This window comes from Ranitomeya variabilis, chromosome 1 (genome assembly GCF_051348905.1).
Source record: "Ranitomeya variabilis isolate aRanVar5 chromosome 1, aRanVar5.hap1, whole genome shotgun sequence".
Lineage (NCBI taxonomy): Eukaryota > Metazoa > Chordata > Amphibia > Anura > Dendrobatidae > Ranitomeya > Ranitomeya variabilis.
In genome coordinates this window covers 16,090,192-16,106,558 of record NC_135232.1, presented here as the reverse complement: position 1 = coordinate 16,106,558, position 16,367 = coordinate 16,090,192, and the positions used below count along the sequence as shown (strand labels likewise).

Genomic DNA, 16,367 nt, shown 5'->3' with positions numbered 1-16,367 from the left:
AATAAAAATCTTACCAAAGGGAGTGTACTCATTTACACTTAGCAATGTTTATTAAAAATTTATAAAACACAGAACATAATTACGGTTTCTTTCCTGCATGCCTTCTCTCCTGTTACAAGATATGATTTATGTATGAAAGATTTCCACCATTCTGAACATGCTTCTGTGTGTGACTTCTCTCGTGGCTCACAAGACTTGATTTTCTTGTGAAGCATTTCTCACAGGGTGAACATGAATACGGCTTCTCTCCTGTATGAATTCTCTCATGTCTAATAAGATTCCCTTTAACCGTTAAAGACTTCTCACATAGTGAACATGAATACGGCTTTTCTCCTGTGTGGATTTTCTGATGTTTAACAAGTTGTGATTTCTCTGTAGAGCACCTTCCACATTGCAAACATGAAAAAGGTTTTTTTACTGCTGTGAATTCTTTGATGTTTAACAAGCTCTGATTTACTTCCAAAACATTTCCCATGTTCCGAACATGAAAATGGTTTCTACCCGTGTGAATTTTTTAATGTGTATCAAGATCGGAATTATTTTCAAAACATTTCTCACATTTTGAACATGAATATGGCTTCTCTCGTGTGTGAATTTTCTGTTATTTAATAAGGTTTCCTTTATGGTAAAGCTTTTTCTACATTCTGAACATGAAAATGGCTTCTATCCTGTGTGAATTCTTTCATGTGTAACCAAACTCCCTTTATCTGTGAAGGAATTTCCACATTCTGGACAGGAATATGGCTTCACTCCTGTGTGATTTCTCTGATGTAAAACAAAATTAGCTTTTTGTATAAAACATTTCCCACATCGCAAACATGAATAAGGTTTCTCTCCAGTGTGAAGTTTCTCATGTGTAGCAAGACTAGATTTCTAAAATATTTCCCACATCCTGAACATGAATATGGCTTCTCTCCTGGGTGAATTCTTTCAAGTGTAATAAGACTCCCTTTATCTTTGAAGGCTTTCCCATATTCCGAACATGAAAATGGCTTTTCTCCTGTGTGAATCAGCGCTGCGGAGTTGGAATCAGAGCTCATTTTGGTGAAGTTGGAGTCAGTATCATGGAAATTGAGGAGTCTGAGTTGGAGGTTTGGCTTACCGACTCCACAGCCCTGGTGTGAATTTTCTCATGTGTAGCAAGACATGATTTATATAAAAACCATTTCCCACAGTCTGAACAAGAAAATGGTTTCTCTCCTGTGTGAATTCTCTGATGTTTAATAAAACTCCCTTTATGTGTGAAGAACTTCACACATTCTGAACATGAAAATGGCTTTTCTCCTGTGTGAATTCTCTCATGTATAGCAAGACATGATTTATATAAAAAACATTTCTCACATGCAGAACATGAAAATGGTTTCTCTCCTGTGTGAATTCTCTGATGTCTGATAAGACTCTTTTTTTCTGTGAAGGACTTCCCACATACTGAACATTGATATGGCTTCTCTCCAGTATGAATGCGCTGATGGCTATTAAGATGCCCTTTATTTGTGAAGGACTTGCTACATATTGAACATGAAAATGGTTTTTCTCCTCTGTGATTTCTCTGATGTGCAATAAGATTCCGTTTATCTGTGAAGAATTTCCCACATTGTGAACATGAATATGGTTTCTCTCCTGTATGAATTCTCTGATGTGTTATAAGACTCCCTTTACCTGTAAAGAATTTCCCACATTCCGAACATGAATATGGCTTCTCTCCTGTGTGAATTTTCTGATGTTTAATAAGATTTCCTTTATGTGTAAAGCATTTCCCACATTCTGAACATGAATATGGCTTCTCTCCTGTGTGTATTCTTTCATGTGTAACCAGATTCCCTTTATCTGTGAAGGTCTTTCCACATTCCAAACATGAAAATGGCTTTTCTCCTGTGTGAGTTCTCTCATGTATAACAAATCTTGATTTATTTGTAAAGCATTTCCCACATTCCGAACAGGAGTATCTCTTTTCTCCTTTGTGCTTTCTTTGTGCTAAAAAATCTGAGCTTTTTGTGAATTGCTTGTGATACTGAAATCTTGTATCCACGTTGTCACCTGGAATTGTTGTAACAATGCAGGATTGCTCAGGAGAAGGTTCCTCATTACTAGGAGAATTATAAGAAAGTGAAGTAATCTGAAATCCAGGAGGTTCATGAAAGGGAATGAGTTTTTTTCTATTAAAGTGCTTCCTGTTATCTTCTTTTTTACAATTTAGTGATAAACCATTGTTCTCAGAAGGATTTCCTATGGGGATAAAAGGATAGAAAAAAATCACATCCAATCTACAACACAAAAGGGATTTCTACATTTATTTTATGGAGCTCACAATGAAGATCATAGTCCGTGAAAGTACCGGTAACAAGGAAGACAACTACATGCCATAACATTAACACAAGGACAGATAAAATGAATAACTGTCAGGAAAATATGAATAATTCCTAAAATCCTACGTACCGCTCCAGTGCTCATGCTGCCCCACACCCACTGGGTTTATGCAGTGTACACACAAAGCCCCATGTGCAGGCAGGTAGCTGCAGTCCTCTCTCTCCCTACACTATGTAATTCTATCCCCCTCTTTGCCCCTCCCTTCCTCACAGCAGCTGACCAATACTCATGACTAGTTAAATCCAGTTCTTCCCGCCAAAGATTCAGAAGTTCCTTTATCTGTTCAAACTCAAATTTAATAACGCACAATAACCACAGGGACGGGAAAAACCTATTTTCAGAATCCGTATGACGAAAGCTAAGCACAACAGAGTTTAGAGGCTTCCAGAGTCCCCAGAAACCGGGGAAACAGTTTCTGCCTCCCTGTGACCCGCAGAGGGGTCATGTTCGGTCTCAAATGAAAGATAATTTTGTAATAGGAAAAATGATATCCCTATCATCTCTTGGCGAGGTTTCCACCCAGAGTTGTTATTATTATTATTATTTATTTATATAGCACCATTAATTCCATGGTGCTGTACATGAGAAAGGGGTTACATACAGGGTTATAGATATCATTTACAGTAAACAGGTTTACAGTGACACACTGGTACAGAGGGGAGAGGACCCTGTCCTTGCGGACTTACATTCTATGGGATAGTGGGGAAGAGACAGAAGGTAGGGGTGAGGCGGCGGCGGCTCTGAGGGTGATGAGGCGGCGGCTCGGTTATTGTAGGCTGTAGGCTTTCCTGAAGAGATGGGTTTTCAGGTTCCGTCTGAAGGATCCGAGGGTGCTGGATAGTCGGACGTGTTGAGGCATGGAATTCCAGAGGATGGGGGACATTCGGGAGAAATCTTGGAGGCGGTTGTGTGAGGACCGAATAAGTGTGGTGGAGAGTAGGAGGTCTTGGGAGGATCGATGATTACGTGAGGGAAGGTCATGGGAGATTAGTTCAGAGATATAGGGAGGGGACAGGTTGTGGATGGATTTGTAGATCAGTGTTAGTAGTTTGAACTGGATTCGTTGGGGGACTGGGAGCCAGTGGAGGGATTTGCAGAGGGGAGAAGCAGGGGAGTAGCGAGGAGAAAGGTGGATTAGGCGGGCAGCAGAGTTGAGGACAGACTGGAGTGGTGCAAGAGAGTTAGCGGGGAGGCCACAGAGGAGGGTGTTGCAGTAATCGAGGCGGGAGATGATGAGAGCATGTACAAGAGTTATGGTAGATTGTGGGCTGAGGAAGGAACGGATTCTGGCAATATTTTTGAGTTGGAGGCGACAGGAGGTGGCAAGAGCTTGGACGTGAGGTTTGAAGGACAGGGCATAGTCAAGAGTTACCCCGAGGCAGCGGATTTCAGGAGCGGGAGAGAGCGTGATGCCGTTTACCATAATAGATAGATTGGGAAGGGGGGATACGTGAGGTGGGGGAAAGATGATGAATTCGGTTTTGTCTACATTGAGTTTGAGGAAGCGAGAGGTGAAGAAGGATGATATGGCTGACAGACACTTCGGGATTCTGGACAGCAGGGAGGTGACATCTGGGCCAGAGAGGTAGATCTGAGTGTCGTCTGCATACAGGTGGTACTGGAAGCCATGGGACTTTAGGAGTTGTCCTAGGCCAAGGGTATAGATGGAAAAAAGTAGGGGTCCTAGGACAGAGCCTTGAGGGACTCCAACTGAGAGAGGGCGGGATGAGGAGGTAGTGTGGGAGTGGGAAACGCTAAATGTGCGGTTGGATAGGTATGAGGCAATCCAGGACAGGGCGAGGTCTTTGATGCCAAGGGAAGAAAGAATCTGTAGCAGTAGGCAGTAATCGACTGTGTCGAAAGCAGAGGACAAGTCAAGAAGGAGGAGGATGGAGAACTGTCTGTTAGCTTTGGCTGTGACTAATGTTATGACAAATAGAAGTTTTTAATAACTTTCAAAAAGGGGCGGACCCAGCCCACCTAGTCAGGTCAGCAAGGGGAAGTCCCTTGGCTTTGGGCAAAGGGATAAAGCCCAGATGCTCAATCGGGGGGGTGACACTTGCCGAAGAATCAGCTACATGAAGAAGTGCATATGTACTCTTTGTTCTGGGACTGTTTTTCTTCCCCCTCATTGGCATTTCACACAAGTGACTGAGATGTGCAAGTTCTTACTTTAATCCTCTTTTATTTGTAACAGTTTGTATATACCGTATTTTGCCTCCTTTTGTAATATCTTTTGTATTTTTCTGTACACACTGCGTAGCTTTTTTGGAGTAAACTGATAACATACAATTTGTTGCATACTTTCTCCTGAGTATGCTTATACCCCACAAGTGGGGGGAAACTACGGTTTAGGCGCATGGCAAGGCTCAGAAAGGAAAAAGCGCCATTTGACTTTTGGAGTGCAAAATCGGCTAAAATAGATAGTGGACGCCATGTCGTGTTTGCAGAGCCCCTGTGGTGCCTAAACAGTGGAAACCCCCACAACTGACCCCATTTTGGAAACTACACCCATCAGGGAATTTATGTAAAGGTATGGTGAGCATTTTGAAACCACAAGTGCTTTATAAAATTTTAAGACATTGGACAGTACAATTTAAAAATTACGTTTTTCCCCCAAAAATGTTGTTTTAGCCCTAAATTTATAATTTTATCAAATAAATCATCTAGAGGTGCCACAAGCATATTAACTCCACATGTGTTTCACAAAACGTTTAACCAATGAATGATGGACAAAAAAATTAAATTTTTATCACTATAATGTTGTTTTAGCCCCAGATTTTACATTTTCACAAGAGCAAACGGGCAAAGATGACCACATAAATTATTACACAATTTCTGCTGAATGTGACAATACCCCATATGAGTCTGTACAGTACTGCTTAGACACATGGCGAGACTCAGGAGGGAAGAAGCGCTATTTGACTCTTGGAGAACATATTTTCATAGAATAGTTTGCAGACTCCATAAATAGCGCTCCTAAGTGGCCAAAGAGCAAAATCCTCCCTCAAGTGATCACATTTTGGAAATTACACCACTCTCAGAATTTATCTACAGGTGTAGTGATGAATTTGACTCCGTGTGTGTTTTCCAGAAACGAACAGCAATGGAAGTTGCTAAGTGAACATGTAAATATGCCATTATAGTGCCCGGATACATTGCAGTGCCTGTTATGTTGTACTGCCAGTACACTGTAGTGCCCGGTACATTGTAGCATCCAGTACACTGTAGTGCCCCATACATTGAAGTGCCCTATACATTGAAGTGTCCTGTAAACTGTAGAGTCCAGTACACACTAGCGTCCCGTACACTGTAGCGTCCCATACATTGTTGAGTCTCGTACATTATGCTCAGCGCAAACGTCTGGACACACGCACCCTGTAGTTACCTGGGGCTCCTTGGTACATTAATGTTAAATATTTGATTTGGAACCCAATTGAGGTTTAGGAACACTGTCGCGCTCAGGAGAAGGGTGTATTTGGATTTGGGAGCTCATATTTTGGTGGATTTCTTTTGTCGTTAGCTACGTCACTTTTCCAGAGCCTTTGTGCTACCAGTAATGTGGACACCTCCCACATTTCTGTTAACAAATGAAGAACCTAAGTGGGGACTTTTTTTCTGTGTTCACAAGAAGATTTTATTCAAGGCATTTTGGGATACACAACATTTTAGATCACATTTATCCTGTGCTCTGCGTTGAGCACTTACAATAGGGTTTCCATCAAAATCTACAAAATATGTGATTCAGATGACACCGCTGAGGGATCCATTCCCTATAACGAGGCAGCAGAGTTACTCTGGACTCTGTCTGGCCTCTGTTTAGAGATGTCCTTTTCAAAGCTATGAAAAACTGTGGTCAGCAGCCCTTTTACGCACGTTTAAAACTGACGGTCACCGCTGAATCACAGGACAGAAGGCATCCACAGTGCCTCTATCTGCCTCAAAAAAATGACTCTTCCGCCGTAGGTTCGCTGTCTGAATCACAAGCTCGGTCATTTATATGGCAGCATGGGACTTGTGTAAGAAAAATATGAAAGTAAAGGATGGAAGTAATATTAAAAAATGTACAATTCTAAAAATTAAATATGTGCTTGCTAAATCTTAAAAAGAGGTGTGAAGGCGGCCCCATTATTCATCGGTGCACAGCTGGACTCTGTACAGGAGCAGCCGCGCCATCACCGGACACTTCTGTAGTGAACAGTGAATAAAGCTTCACTGCACTGGAGACTTCACAAGATATCACACACCGGTCATTACAGCAGAGCAGATATTATCACATACCTGTGGAAACATCTCCCGGAATCTCCTCCTTCCTGTCACTCACACACGGCTGATTCTCCCTCGACATCGCTCCTTCTTCTGTCTCGTCCTTCACTTTTTTCTTAGTCGGATCTTCCTCCTGATACATCAGATGTAACAATCAGCACAATACAAGAAACCACTAAAATCTGTGACACCTATGACCTCACTCAGAAATGACCCCCATATACAGAACCGGTACAGGGCTCAGTGCCATCTACCTGATGGTCCTCCAGGACATTGTGATTCTCTTCCGGACAGTCCTGGCGACACAAAGGAAGGGGACAACTTTCTGTTGGATTTCTTTCCAGGAGTCCATCTGCAGGATGGAATACAGTGGCATGTTAAAGTTTGGGCAATCAAAATTACTGTTACTGTGAACAATTAAGCAAGTTGACAATGAAATTATCTCTAAAAGGGCTAAAGTTAAAAATGACAAATTTCCTTTGTATTTTAGGCAAAAAAATATATATTTTTTTAATCATCTTTACATTTTAAAGGAACATGGGCTGATGCAAAATTTTGGGCACTCTGTATGGTAAGTACCAAGTAGCACCTCCTTTTACAAGCATCACAGCTTGTAAACGATTTTTGTAGTGACAAAAGAGCAATTCTTGTTTGTGGTATTTTTCATTCAATCTTCCTTGGAGAATTCTTCCAGTTCTGTGAGATTCCTAGGTCGTCTTGCTTCCTCTGCTATTTTGAGGTCTTGCCACAGATTTTCAATGATGTTCAGATCAACGGACTGCGAGGGCCATTGTAAAACCTTCAGCTTGCGCCTTTTGAGGTAATCTATTGTGGATTTTCACGTGCATTCTGATTTGCCTCTAGCAATCCTACGAGCAGCTTTCATTGAAATTTTGCTTGGTCTCCCAGACCATATCTTGACTGTTCCTGCTAACTGCCATTTCTTAATTACATTTCTAACAGAGGTAAGGGTAACTTGAAAATGCTGTGCTCTCCTTTTAAAGCTTTCTCCTGCTTTGTGGGCCTCCACCATTTTCAGAGTGCTAGGCAACAGCTTAGAAGAACCCATGGCTGCTGTTTTTTGGCACAAGGTTAGAGGAGGTTGGGTTTTTATAAAGCTGGGAAATTTTCATCACCTGGCCTTTCCTAACGAGGATAGTGAACAAGTCATAAAGCTAACAAGATAACTAAGGTTCTAAACCTTGGTTAAAATTATCTGAGCACACAAATCTCCACAAAACTTTTGCATTGGCTTACTTGCCTTTCTGTAATTTATTAAATTTAACCTAATTTACCTAAAATACAAAGGAAATGTGTCATCTTTAACTTTAGATCTTTTAGAGATCATTTCAAAATGTCACTTCCTTAACTGTTCACTATAACAGTAATTTTGACCAGGGGTGCACAAACTTTTATATGACACTGTAGATTGTGTCATGTGATGATGAGAGGAAGTATTAGGCTATGTGCACACGTTGCGGTTTTTACCGCGGAACCGCAGCGTTTCTGCAGCTGCGGGTCTGCAGCAGTTTCCATTGCGTTTACAGTTACATGTAAACCTATGGAAACCGCAATCCTTTGTGCACATGCTGCAGGAAAAACCGCGCAGAATCGCAGCGGTTTACATACAGCAGCATGTCACTTCTTTTGTGCAGAATCGCGGCGATTCTGCACACATAGGAATGCATTGATCCGCTTACTTCCCGCATGGGGCTGTGCCCACAATGCGGGAAGTAAGCGGATCATGTGTGGATGGTACCCGGGGTGGAGGAGAGGAGAGGAGACTCTCCTCCAGGCCCTGGGAACCATATTTGTGTAAAAAAAAAAAGAATTAAAATAAAAAATAATGATATACTCACCTCTCAGTGCAGCACGCGGCCGTCCGGTTGCAGGGTTGCTGTGCGAGCAGGGCCTGCGATGACGTTGCGGTCACATGACCGTGACGTCACGAAGGTCCTTCTCGCACAGCATCTTTGGAACCGGACCGCCGCGTGCAGCGCCGAGGAGATCGGGACGTCAGAGGGTGAGTATAACCATTTTTTTTAATTATTTTTAACATTACTATTGATGCTGCATATTGCTGCATATGCAGCATCAATAGTAGGAGTAAACCCGCAGCGGAAACCACAAGGCAAACCGCGATAAATCTGCAGGGATAACCGCAGCGGTTTTGCCCTGCAGATTTATCAAATCCGCTGCGGGAGAACCCGCAGAGGACCCTCCCTACGTGTGCATATAGCCTTAGTAGGTGACCACAGAACAGATATCACAGACTCCCCTCCTCACCCTGCTGACCGGCCCATGGTGCGATCGCCTCTTGTGCTCCATGTATAACCTCAACCTTAATATTAATCAGATCTTCACCCTAAAAAGAAAAATGTAAGATGAGCTCAGGCCCATCACTTCATGGTCAGATGTTGTGGAGGCTTCGGTGCCATCTACCTGATGATCCTCCGGGATGTTGTGATTCTCCTCTGAACAGTCCTGGGGGTACAGAGGACGGGGACATCTCTCTGGTGGATTTCTCCTCCTGGATCCATCTGTGGAGACACACAGACTGACTACATCACCTGCCGTCTATCTGTCTATATATGAGACACGTCTCTCAGAACCGGTAATTCTAGGTTTATGTATCAGGGACTAAATTACATTGTTGTGGTCCTCACCACCGATACCGAGGTCCCAGCACATTGTGGCCCCAAGTATGAAGTGATAATCAGCGATGCCAAAAGCGTCATGCTCTCTGCTCTACACGGAGGATGAGGACCCTGAGGAGGGGGACAGAGAAGACCCTCGTCAGTCAGATGGAGGAGCCGTACTAAGAAACACAACTTCTCCAAGTTTCCTCTCCACCAAGGATGGAACCACAGAGGAGCTGGAGAAAGCTCCACATTTCTATCCAGCAGTTTCTTCTCTCCTAATTTGCTGTTATGGAGATTGGGGGAAGGACAGTTACCATTTACCAGTGATTGTTTTTTGAGTGCTCATGAGGTCACCATGAGGACACGGCCTCACTCCTGGACAGGATCCTCTGGGATCACTAAGATCCTATTAAAACACGAGTTGCTAAGTTTTTATTATTTTATAAATAGAGATAAATATCAATATTCACCTCGATATAAACACTAAACTAGGCAAGTGAGCGGAAAGCTCAGTTGTGAAGGGTTAAACTAAGAAAAATTAAAGAAGGCTTCATTTTGTGCTTTTCGACTCCATCTTGCCATTTTGAGATAAATTCTGCTACTAGGTAAAAGTTAATAGTTGTTATGAGACCTTGATTGTTTCAGCCTGAACAAGATATGACACTGAGGGTGTATTGTTCTACGAAGACCTTGACGTACAGGCTGTTCCTGCATTCTTATAGGTTAAGAACTGTGAGCGTGTTCTTATGTTGATTGGTTGAAGTATAACTTGCTAAGATTATGAAAAGTGCGACACAATAAAAGGGGGGTCAGAGATCTGCTCGACCCCCCCAAACAGAGACACACGTCTCCGTCTGGTCATTTTCAGTTGCCGGCAACGCTCTGTGGATCAATTTGAAAATCACTGAGTCAACTGTGAAGGGTCACTCCAGATCCTCCCTCAACACGGCTAACGGATGTAGTCACAGCGCCCGGGAGGACGGTGTTGTGGGGAGCCCCCGGTACGCAGCAGTTAGTGCCTATCAATGTGTAATATAAGAGGACACTAGAGAGCCGGCACCGGGGTCATGGGCGCTTACTGATGTACACGGGGAGCCAAGGAGAGATTGTCTGGTCAGATTCCACAGAAAAGCCCCATAATACGTATTCTTCTGAACAAACAACTCTTTACGGGAGACTTACACTGATTATTACCACTCTTGGGCAGCCCGATGTCCCTACAAGTCCAACACCTACTTCATCGTTCCAATTAAGTAGTTTGGAGAAGACATTCTGATCAGACCTCATGAAGAGGAAGAGCGGACTGCCTAACGTTTTGCTGTCATTCAGCCCTTGAGCCTAGGACCCCCGTCCCATTCTTTCTGACGTCATGTGAAGACTTTAACGCCTTTCTGATATTTTATGTTCATGCATGGAAGATGCCAGGTGCGTGTCTGGAGCGAGCTCCGATTGCTGCCATTTAACCACTTCACTGCTGCTGACAGTGCCATTTAAAGGGAATCTGTTAAGTAAAACAATGTTATTAACCTGCAGACATGGGGTTATCTACAAGTTAATAGCATTTTTAACCTGCCCGGTGTCAGCACTGAGAGCCCCGCTGCCGGGAGGAAATGAACCTTATTCCACCTGGCAGTGTTCAGCTTCGTCATACAGTTTTGGCCGGTGCAGCTACAGTCACTGGTCAGTGTATACAGAGCAGCGGCTGAAACTGCTCCCCCAGCATTGACTGACAGCTGGCTCAGCGTTAGGGCTCCACATTAGAGCCGGCTGTCAGTCAGTGCCGGGTAGCAGATTCAGTGGCTGCTCTCTATATACTGAGGGGTCACTAAAGCCGCACCAGCCGCACCTCTATGGCTGGAAGCCGAACGCTGCCGGGGAATAAAGTTAATTTCCTCCTGGCAAGCGGAGCTCTCAGCGCAGGAGCCGGGCAAGTTCAAAACATTATTAACCTGCAGATTAACCCCATGACTGAAGGTTAATAGTGTTATTTTACTTGATAGGTTCCCTTTATGTGGTTGGGTGTCTCATTCTCCTGTCAATCAGTCACTAAATCACAGGGTCCCAAAAATGGTTTGCCGTGACCACCGGGGGCCTGCCGAAGACCCCTGTCTCTGCCGCCAAGGCTTTCTTATGAAGCCCGGTATGAATAGGATTCTCAGGTTGAAGTCTCCATTAGTTTTAATTTGTCTCCCAAAATAAGAACAAAAAAAGTATCAACAAATATATTTGTCATTGTCGCGTGAGGATTTGTCCCACATGGTAAACACCATGAGAAAGAAAATTCAAAACATGAAAAACACAACGATCAAAAAGGTCACAGATGCCCCAAAATGGTACCAATAAAAGGTCAGTGCGCCATTCAAGAAGAGAAACTGTCACACTGCTCCGATAACGGAAGATAAAGTGATCGATCTCAGGGAAAGGGCTGAATTTTTGAAATCATAAAATACATTCTAAAAAAAATTCCACAAGTTTGGAATCGCAGTCACTGTACTGATCTGGAAAATTGCAGCAAAGTTGTTCTTACCATCCAACAATTGTCGCAAAACTAAATCCAAAAAATGAACGTGGAAATTAGGTGGAACTTTTTCCTGCTTAACAGCACATTTTATGGTAAAATGCACAATTCGTCTCACAAAAAAAAAAAAAAATTTCAAACATCTGTGTATGGAAAATAATAATGTTCTCACTTATTGAGAAAGGGGAGGAAATAAATGGAAAAATGGAAATGGGGTTGAAACATTGATATTAACTCCTAGGATTGCTGTGTTCTACATCTCATGCTAAAGACCCCTTTTCTGCATCTGCGAAGAGGAAATTTGCATATCTTATTTCCCATGGGGCATTGCATGGCCCATAACTCTCCGTACTCAGAATTGTCACTCTCCTCAATGAGAAACATTACCCCTATAGAGTGAGCGGTGATCGGACTTTCTTCTCCAGTACGGAAAGTTCTGGCTTCTACAGGCGCTCATTGCTCGGGTTGAGGAATTTGGAATACTCGGGTACTCGTCCTGAGCAATGAGCCCAATGTAAGTTGTAACACTCGCGCCCTGACTGGCTGGTGAGAGCGTGGGGGGTGCAGCCCCACTGTGCCACAAACCATACTACCATGGAAGGGGCGTAACTAAGCAGCTACATTGGTGTTCATTGTAACCTCTGATGGTGAGGTCAGGCTTGTGCGGCAGGTAGCTGCCAGGTACCACTCCAGGGTGGTATCTGGCTGTGGCTGCGGATCCCACTGTGGAACACGGGTAGGCAGGCGGGCATGGCTGAGACACTGGCAGTCAGGCTGGCACGGCTGAGACACTGGCAGAAGGGCACGGCTGGCCCGCTGGCAGGACACGGCTGGTACTCTGGCAGAACAGGTACTGACTAGGTAGGAACCGGAATACCGGCAGGTATATGAAAACAGATAGAGACCTGTTCAGACAGTAAGGTATATGGGAACAGGTAGGAACCTGACCCGCAGGTAGCAGAACGAAAATAGAGCAGGACCGCAAGGAGCGGATACAAAGCAGAACCGCAGAAGGCGGATCCAAGAGCAGAACCGCTGGAGGCGGAGCCAAGGGCAGAACCGCTGGAGGCAGAGCCAAGGGCAGAACCGCTGGAGGCAGAGCCAGGGGCAGAACCGCTGGAGGCAGAGCCAACAGCAGGAACGTAGAGCGGAACCACAGAGCGAGAGCAGAACGGGACCGCAGAGCGGAACAGAGCAGAGCCGCAGGTTTGCGGCAAGCAAAGCAGGAAGGCGGTGAGCCACAGGTTGCGGCGGGAAGAGCAGAGTACGGAGCAGAGCAGAACAGAGCCGCGGGTTAGCGGCGCAGAGCCACAGGTTGAGGCGAGCGAAGCAGGACGGAATGGACACAACGGTACGCACAGCTGAGAGGGAAAGGCAAACAGATAAGGAAACAACAGGAACAGATATATACCAGAGTACAGACAGGATCAGGAACGGGACAAGACACAGAGAAAAGGATTCAGACCAGGGTATCTAGCCCCACTGGTTGGCTGAGACAGGAAAGGACCTGGCAGCTCAGTTGCAAGACACTAACTGAGGGAAATCGTTTGCTCAGGCATCCTCCAATGGGTGGGGATGCCTTAAGTATCAGACGCCTCTAGGCAATTGGCTGGGGACACCTTAGGAAGGTGCACAGTTTCAATAAGAATCAGGAATTGCCAGCACCACCCCCCTATGCACACAGCCAGGAAGCATGCAGAGCAGGCAGACGACATGAAGCACACAGCATGGAGCCGGCAGCAGACAGAACTCACAGCATGGCCCAGAGTAGTAAGTTGATGTGTAAGGCAGGTGGGAGATGGGAGGCCATGCAGTGATGCCGGCAGGGTTGTTACATAAGTCTAAAGAAAAACATATATAAATCCCCTTAAAAAATATAGTTTTATTAATTAAATATTTTTAAAAATACCACTTCCCAGTGAAAACAGACAAAATGTATAAATATATAAGGAAATACCAATATAGGTGCACCTGTCCTAATGGATAGCCCTATATTGGCCTACTGCCCCTGCCTGACAGTGGAGGTTGGCACCCTGATAGTAAATTTGGCGCCCCCACTCCGCGACGGCTATCCCCTGCTGGCCCTTTTGATGCCCTGCCAACTAAAAGGGGAGAAAACAATGAGCGATAAAAAGAAATGAAGGAAGGACAAGTAGGCAATACTCAGGTGCACACTATATACGGATTAACCAACTCCCTATTTGTGGTCCCAGTAGGGACAATGTAACAGAAGCATATATACACAGTAGCTCAAAAAAATTTTTTTTCCTAGATACAATTATCCTTGTACATCCTTACAAAAAATGTACTAATATACATCAATAATCGGACCTCAGTAGGGAGGTAGAAATAGATATAGATGACCTAATTCAGTCCGGATATAGAGCTCAGCATAGCAACACTGCCTGGCAAAAAATATATTTCAATTGACTACCCTCATACATAGGATAAAGTGAATATGGTGGACAAGTAGTATACAATTGATATCCTTTAGAAGCAGCAATGTAGTGATACCACTGCATATAGAATCACATGCAGGTGCTAGTAGTAGTTGGTAGCCATTAGTCAGTGTTTATACAAATGCATAATATGCTAGACCAAAAAATTCATTAAAGTGCTAGCTCAGGCAGCCAGTGAAGAGAATATTCTCCCCAAGGGAGACACTTAGCTGTCAGTAGAACGCCCCGACGCGTTTCCCCGACATACGGTTCCTCAGGGGGCAGACACAGATATACTGGACCGATAGTCAATGATACAGGTTACATAAGTCTATAGGAAACCCGAGCATTTTTGCCGCAATCCCCCCGTGGGGGTCCTTTTAGGGTCTAAAAATGTCTGAAATCAATGGGAATAGTGCTCAAATGACACGGGAACATCATGGGGAAGACCCCTGGAAGCATTTCTGACTCCTAGGTCACAGCTGTGAACAACGTTGTCAGAGTCTTACGCCACTTTTATAGGCGCACACTAAAACATACAAAAACTAAACCAAAATGGATTTTCCAGGGAAATATGTTAAGGAACATCCTTTCCAGGGTAATAATTTGTATGTAAGGAAAAGTAAAGAACCCCCCAAAAATGTTCCTCTACCACTTGGGCTATGTTCACACGTAGCATTTTTGTTGCATTTTTTTTAAACTTTAGCATTGCTTTCAACCAATACAAATGCATTCACTGGGAAATATAATTTTAACATTTAACAAGCTGGCCATGTGGTGTGTGACACATCATCAAACACATCTTGTTTCATTTATGAAGGAGGGACTCAAAGTAAAAGAGCCTATTTTTATAGGGGCGTCAGGCGGCACTAATATTCTTAAAGGGCCGTTAATAAACAGTGGGTCTCCTATACTGTTATTGCCTATGCAGCGAGTGGCTGGGCTGCCAAAAATTAGGACACGCCCTAATACCCCCTTCATGAGACGTACAAGAGGGCCTCCTGAAATTTTTTTCCCATTATAAGAAAGTGGGTCTTCCATAGTGTTTGCCAATGCATTGAATGCAAAGCCAGCCCTGACCCATAGTTACACGCACCCCAATAAGCCTTTGAACCCACGTACTGGATGGCCACAGGAAAACCAAGTTCACATTATTCATTTGGTACTGACATACTGTTTGCTTATGCATTAAATGCAAGCCTGCCCTGCTACAAAGTTACACGCACCCCAATAACTCTTGGAACAGATGTCCTGGACGGCCAGATGAAACCAAAGTTCCCATTAGTATTATTATTTTAAGTCAAATAAAGTTTGCCCATGAAGTGAAGACAAGGCCTGCCACAAATTTGCATGCAGTCCAATCACCTAAGAAAGAAATGTGGAGGATGGCCTCCAAAAAATATTTTCCCACTTTAAAGGAGCGGGTCTCCTCTACTCGTATTGCCCTTACACTAAGTGTATGGACTGACAAACATTCCACCCTGGGAGGTACGCATCAACCTACTGTGTCAACATTAATTTTAAGGGCATCATAAACACCCTTGCCAAGAGTAATTGTCACGCTTGCGCCCTAGACTGGTTGGCGCAGGCGTGCGGGGGAGTGGCCCCACTGGACCACAGACCAGACTACCCTGGAAGGGGCGTAACTAAGTAGCATCCTTGGTGTTCCCTGGAGCCTCTGATGGTGAGGTCAGGCTTGTGCGGCAGGAAGCTACCAGGTACCACTCCAGGGTGGTGTCTGACTGTGGCTGCTGATCCCACAGGGGAACGGAACATAGACAGGCAAGCGGACACGGCTGGCACTCTGGCAGACAGGCGGGCACGGCTGAGACAAAGGCAGGCAGACGGGTACAATAGAGACACTGGCAGGCAGGCGGGCACGGCTGGCTCTCTGGTAGGCAGGCAGGTAAGGCTGGCTCTCTGGCAGGACAGGCGGACAAGGCTGGTACACTGGAAGAACCGGTAGGGACCGGTCTGCAGGCAGGTATGTAAAACAGGTAAGAACCTGTTCAGACAGGATGACTTAAGAATAGTTAGAGAAAGACCGCAAGAGCGGATGCAAAGCGAAAGCACAGGAGCTAGAGCAAAAAACAGAAACGCAGGAGGCGGAGCCAAGAACAGAAACGCAGGAGGCGG

At 44.5% G+C, this 16,367-nt stretch overlaps 1 protein-coding gene across 3 annotated transcripts in view; it reads right to left on the bottom strand.

Moving 5' to 3' along the window:
• Positions 1–1,035: 1,035 nt before the first annotated feature.
• The window catches only part of LOC143793539 (uncharacterized), a 39,503-nt gene continuing 24,171 nt past the window's right edge, over positions 1,036–16,367 (bottom strand). For 2 of the 3 annotated variants that reach the window (XM_077280596.1, XM_077280598.1), the window contains 5 exons: positions 9,076–9,173; positions 8,920–8,998; positions 6,888–6,985; positions 6,649–6,766; positions 1,036–2,226 (listed from right to left, as the gene is read on the bottom strand). In XM_077280596.1, coding sequence (XP_077136711.1) covers positions 1,037–2,226; positions 6,649–6,766; positions 6,888–6,985; positions 8,920–8,998; positions 9,076–9,173 — 1,583 coding nt within the window. In that variant the 3' untranslated portion in view covers position 1,036. The remainder of the gene's footprint in view (positions 2,227–6,648; positions 6,767–6,887; positions 6,986–8,919; positions 8,999–9,075; positions 9,174–16,367) is intronic. The other variant, XM_077280597.1, reaches the window with a different exon arrangement.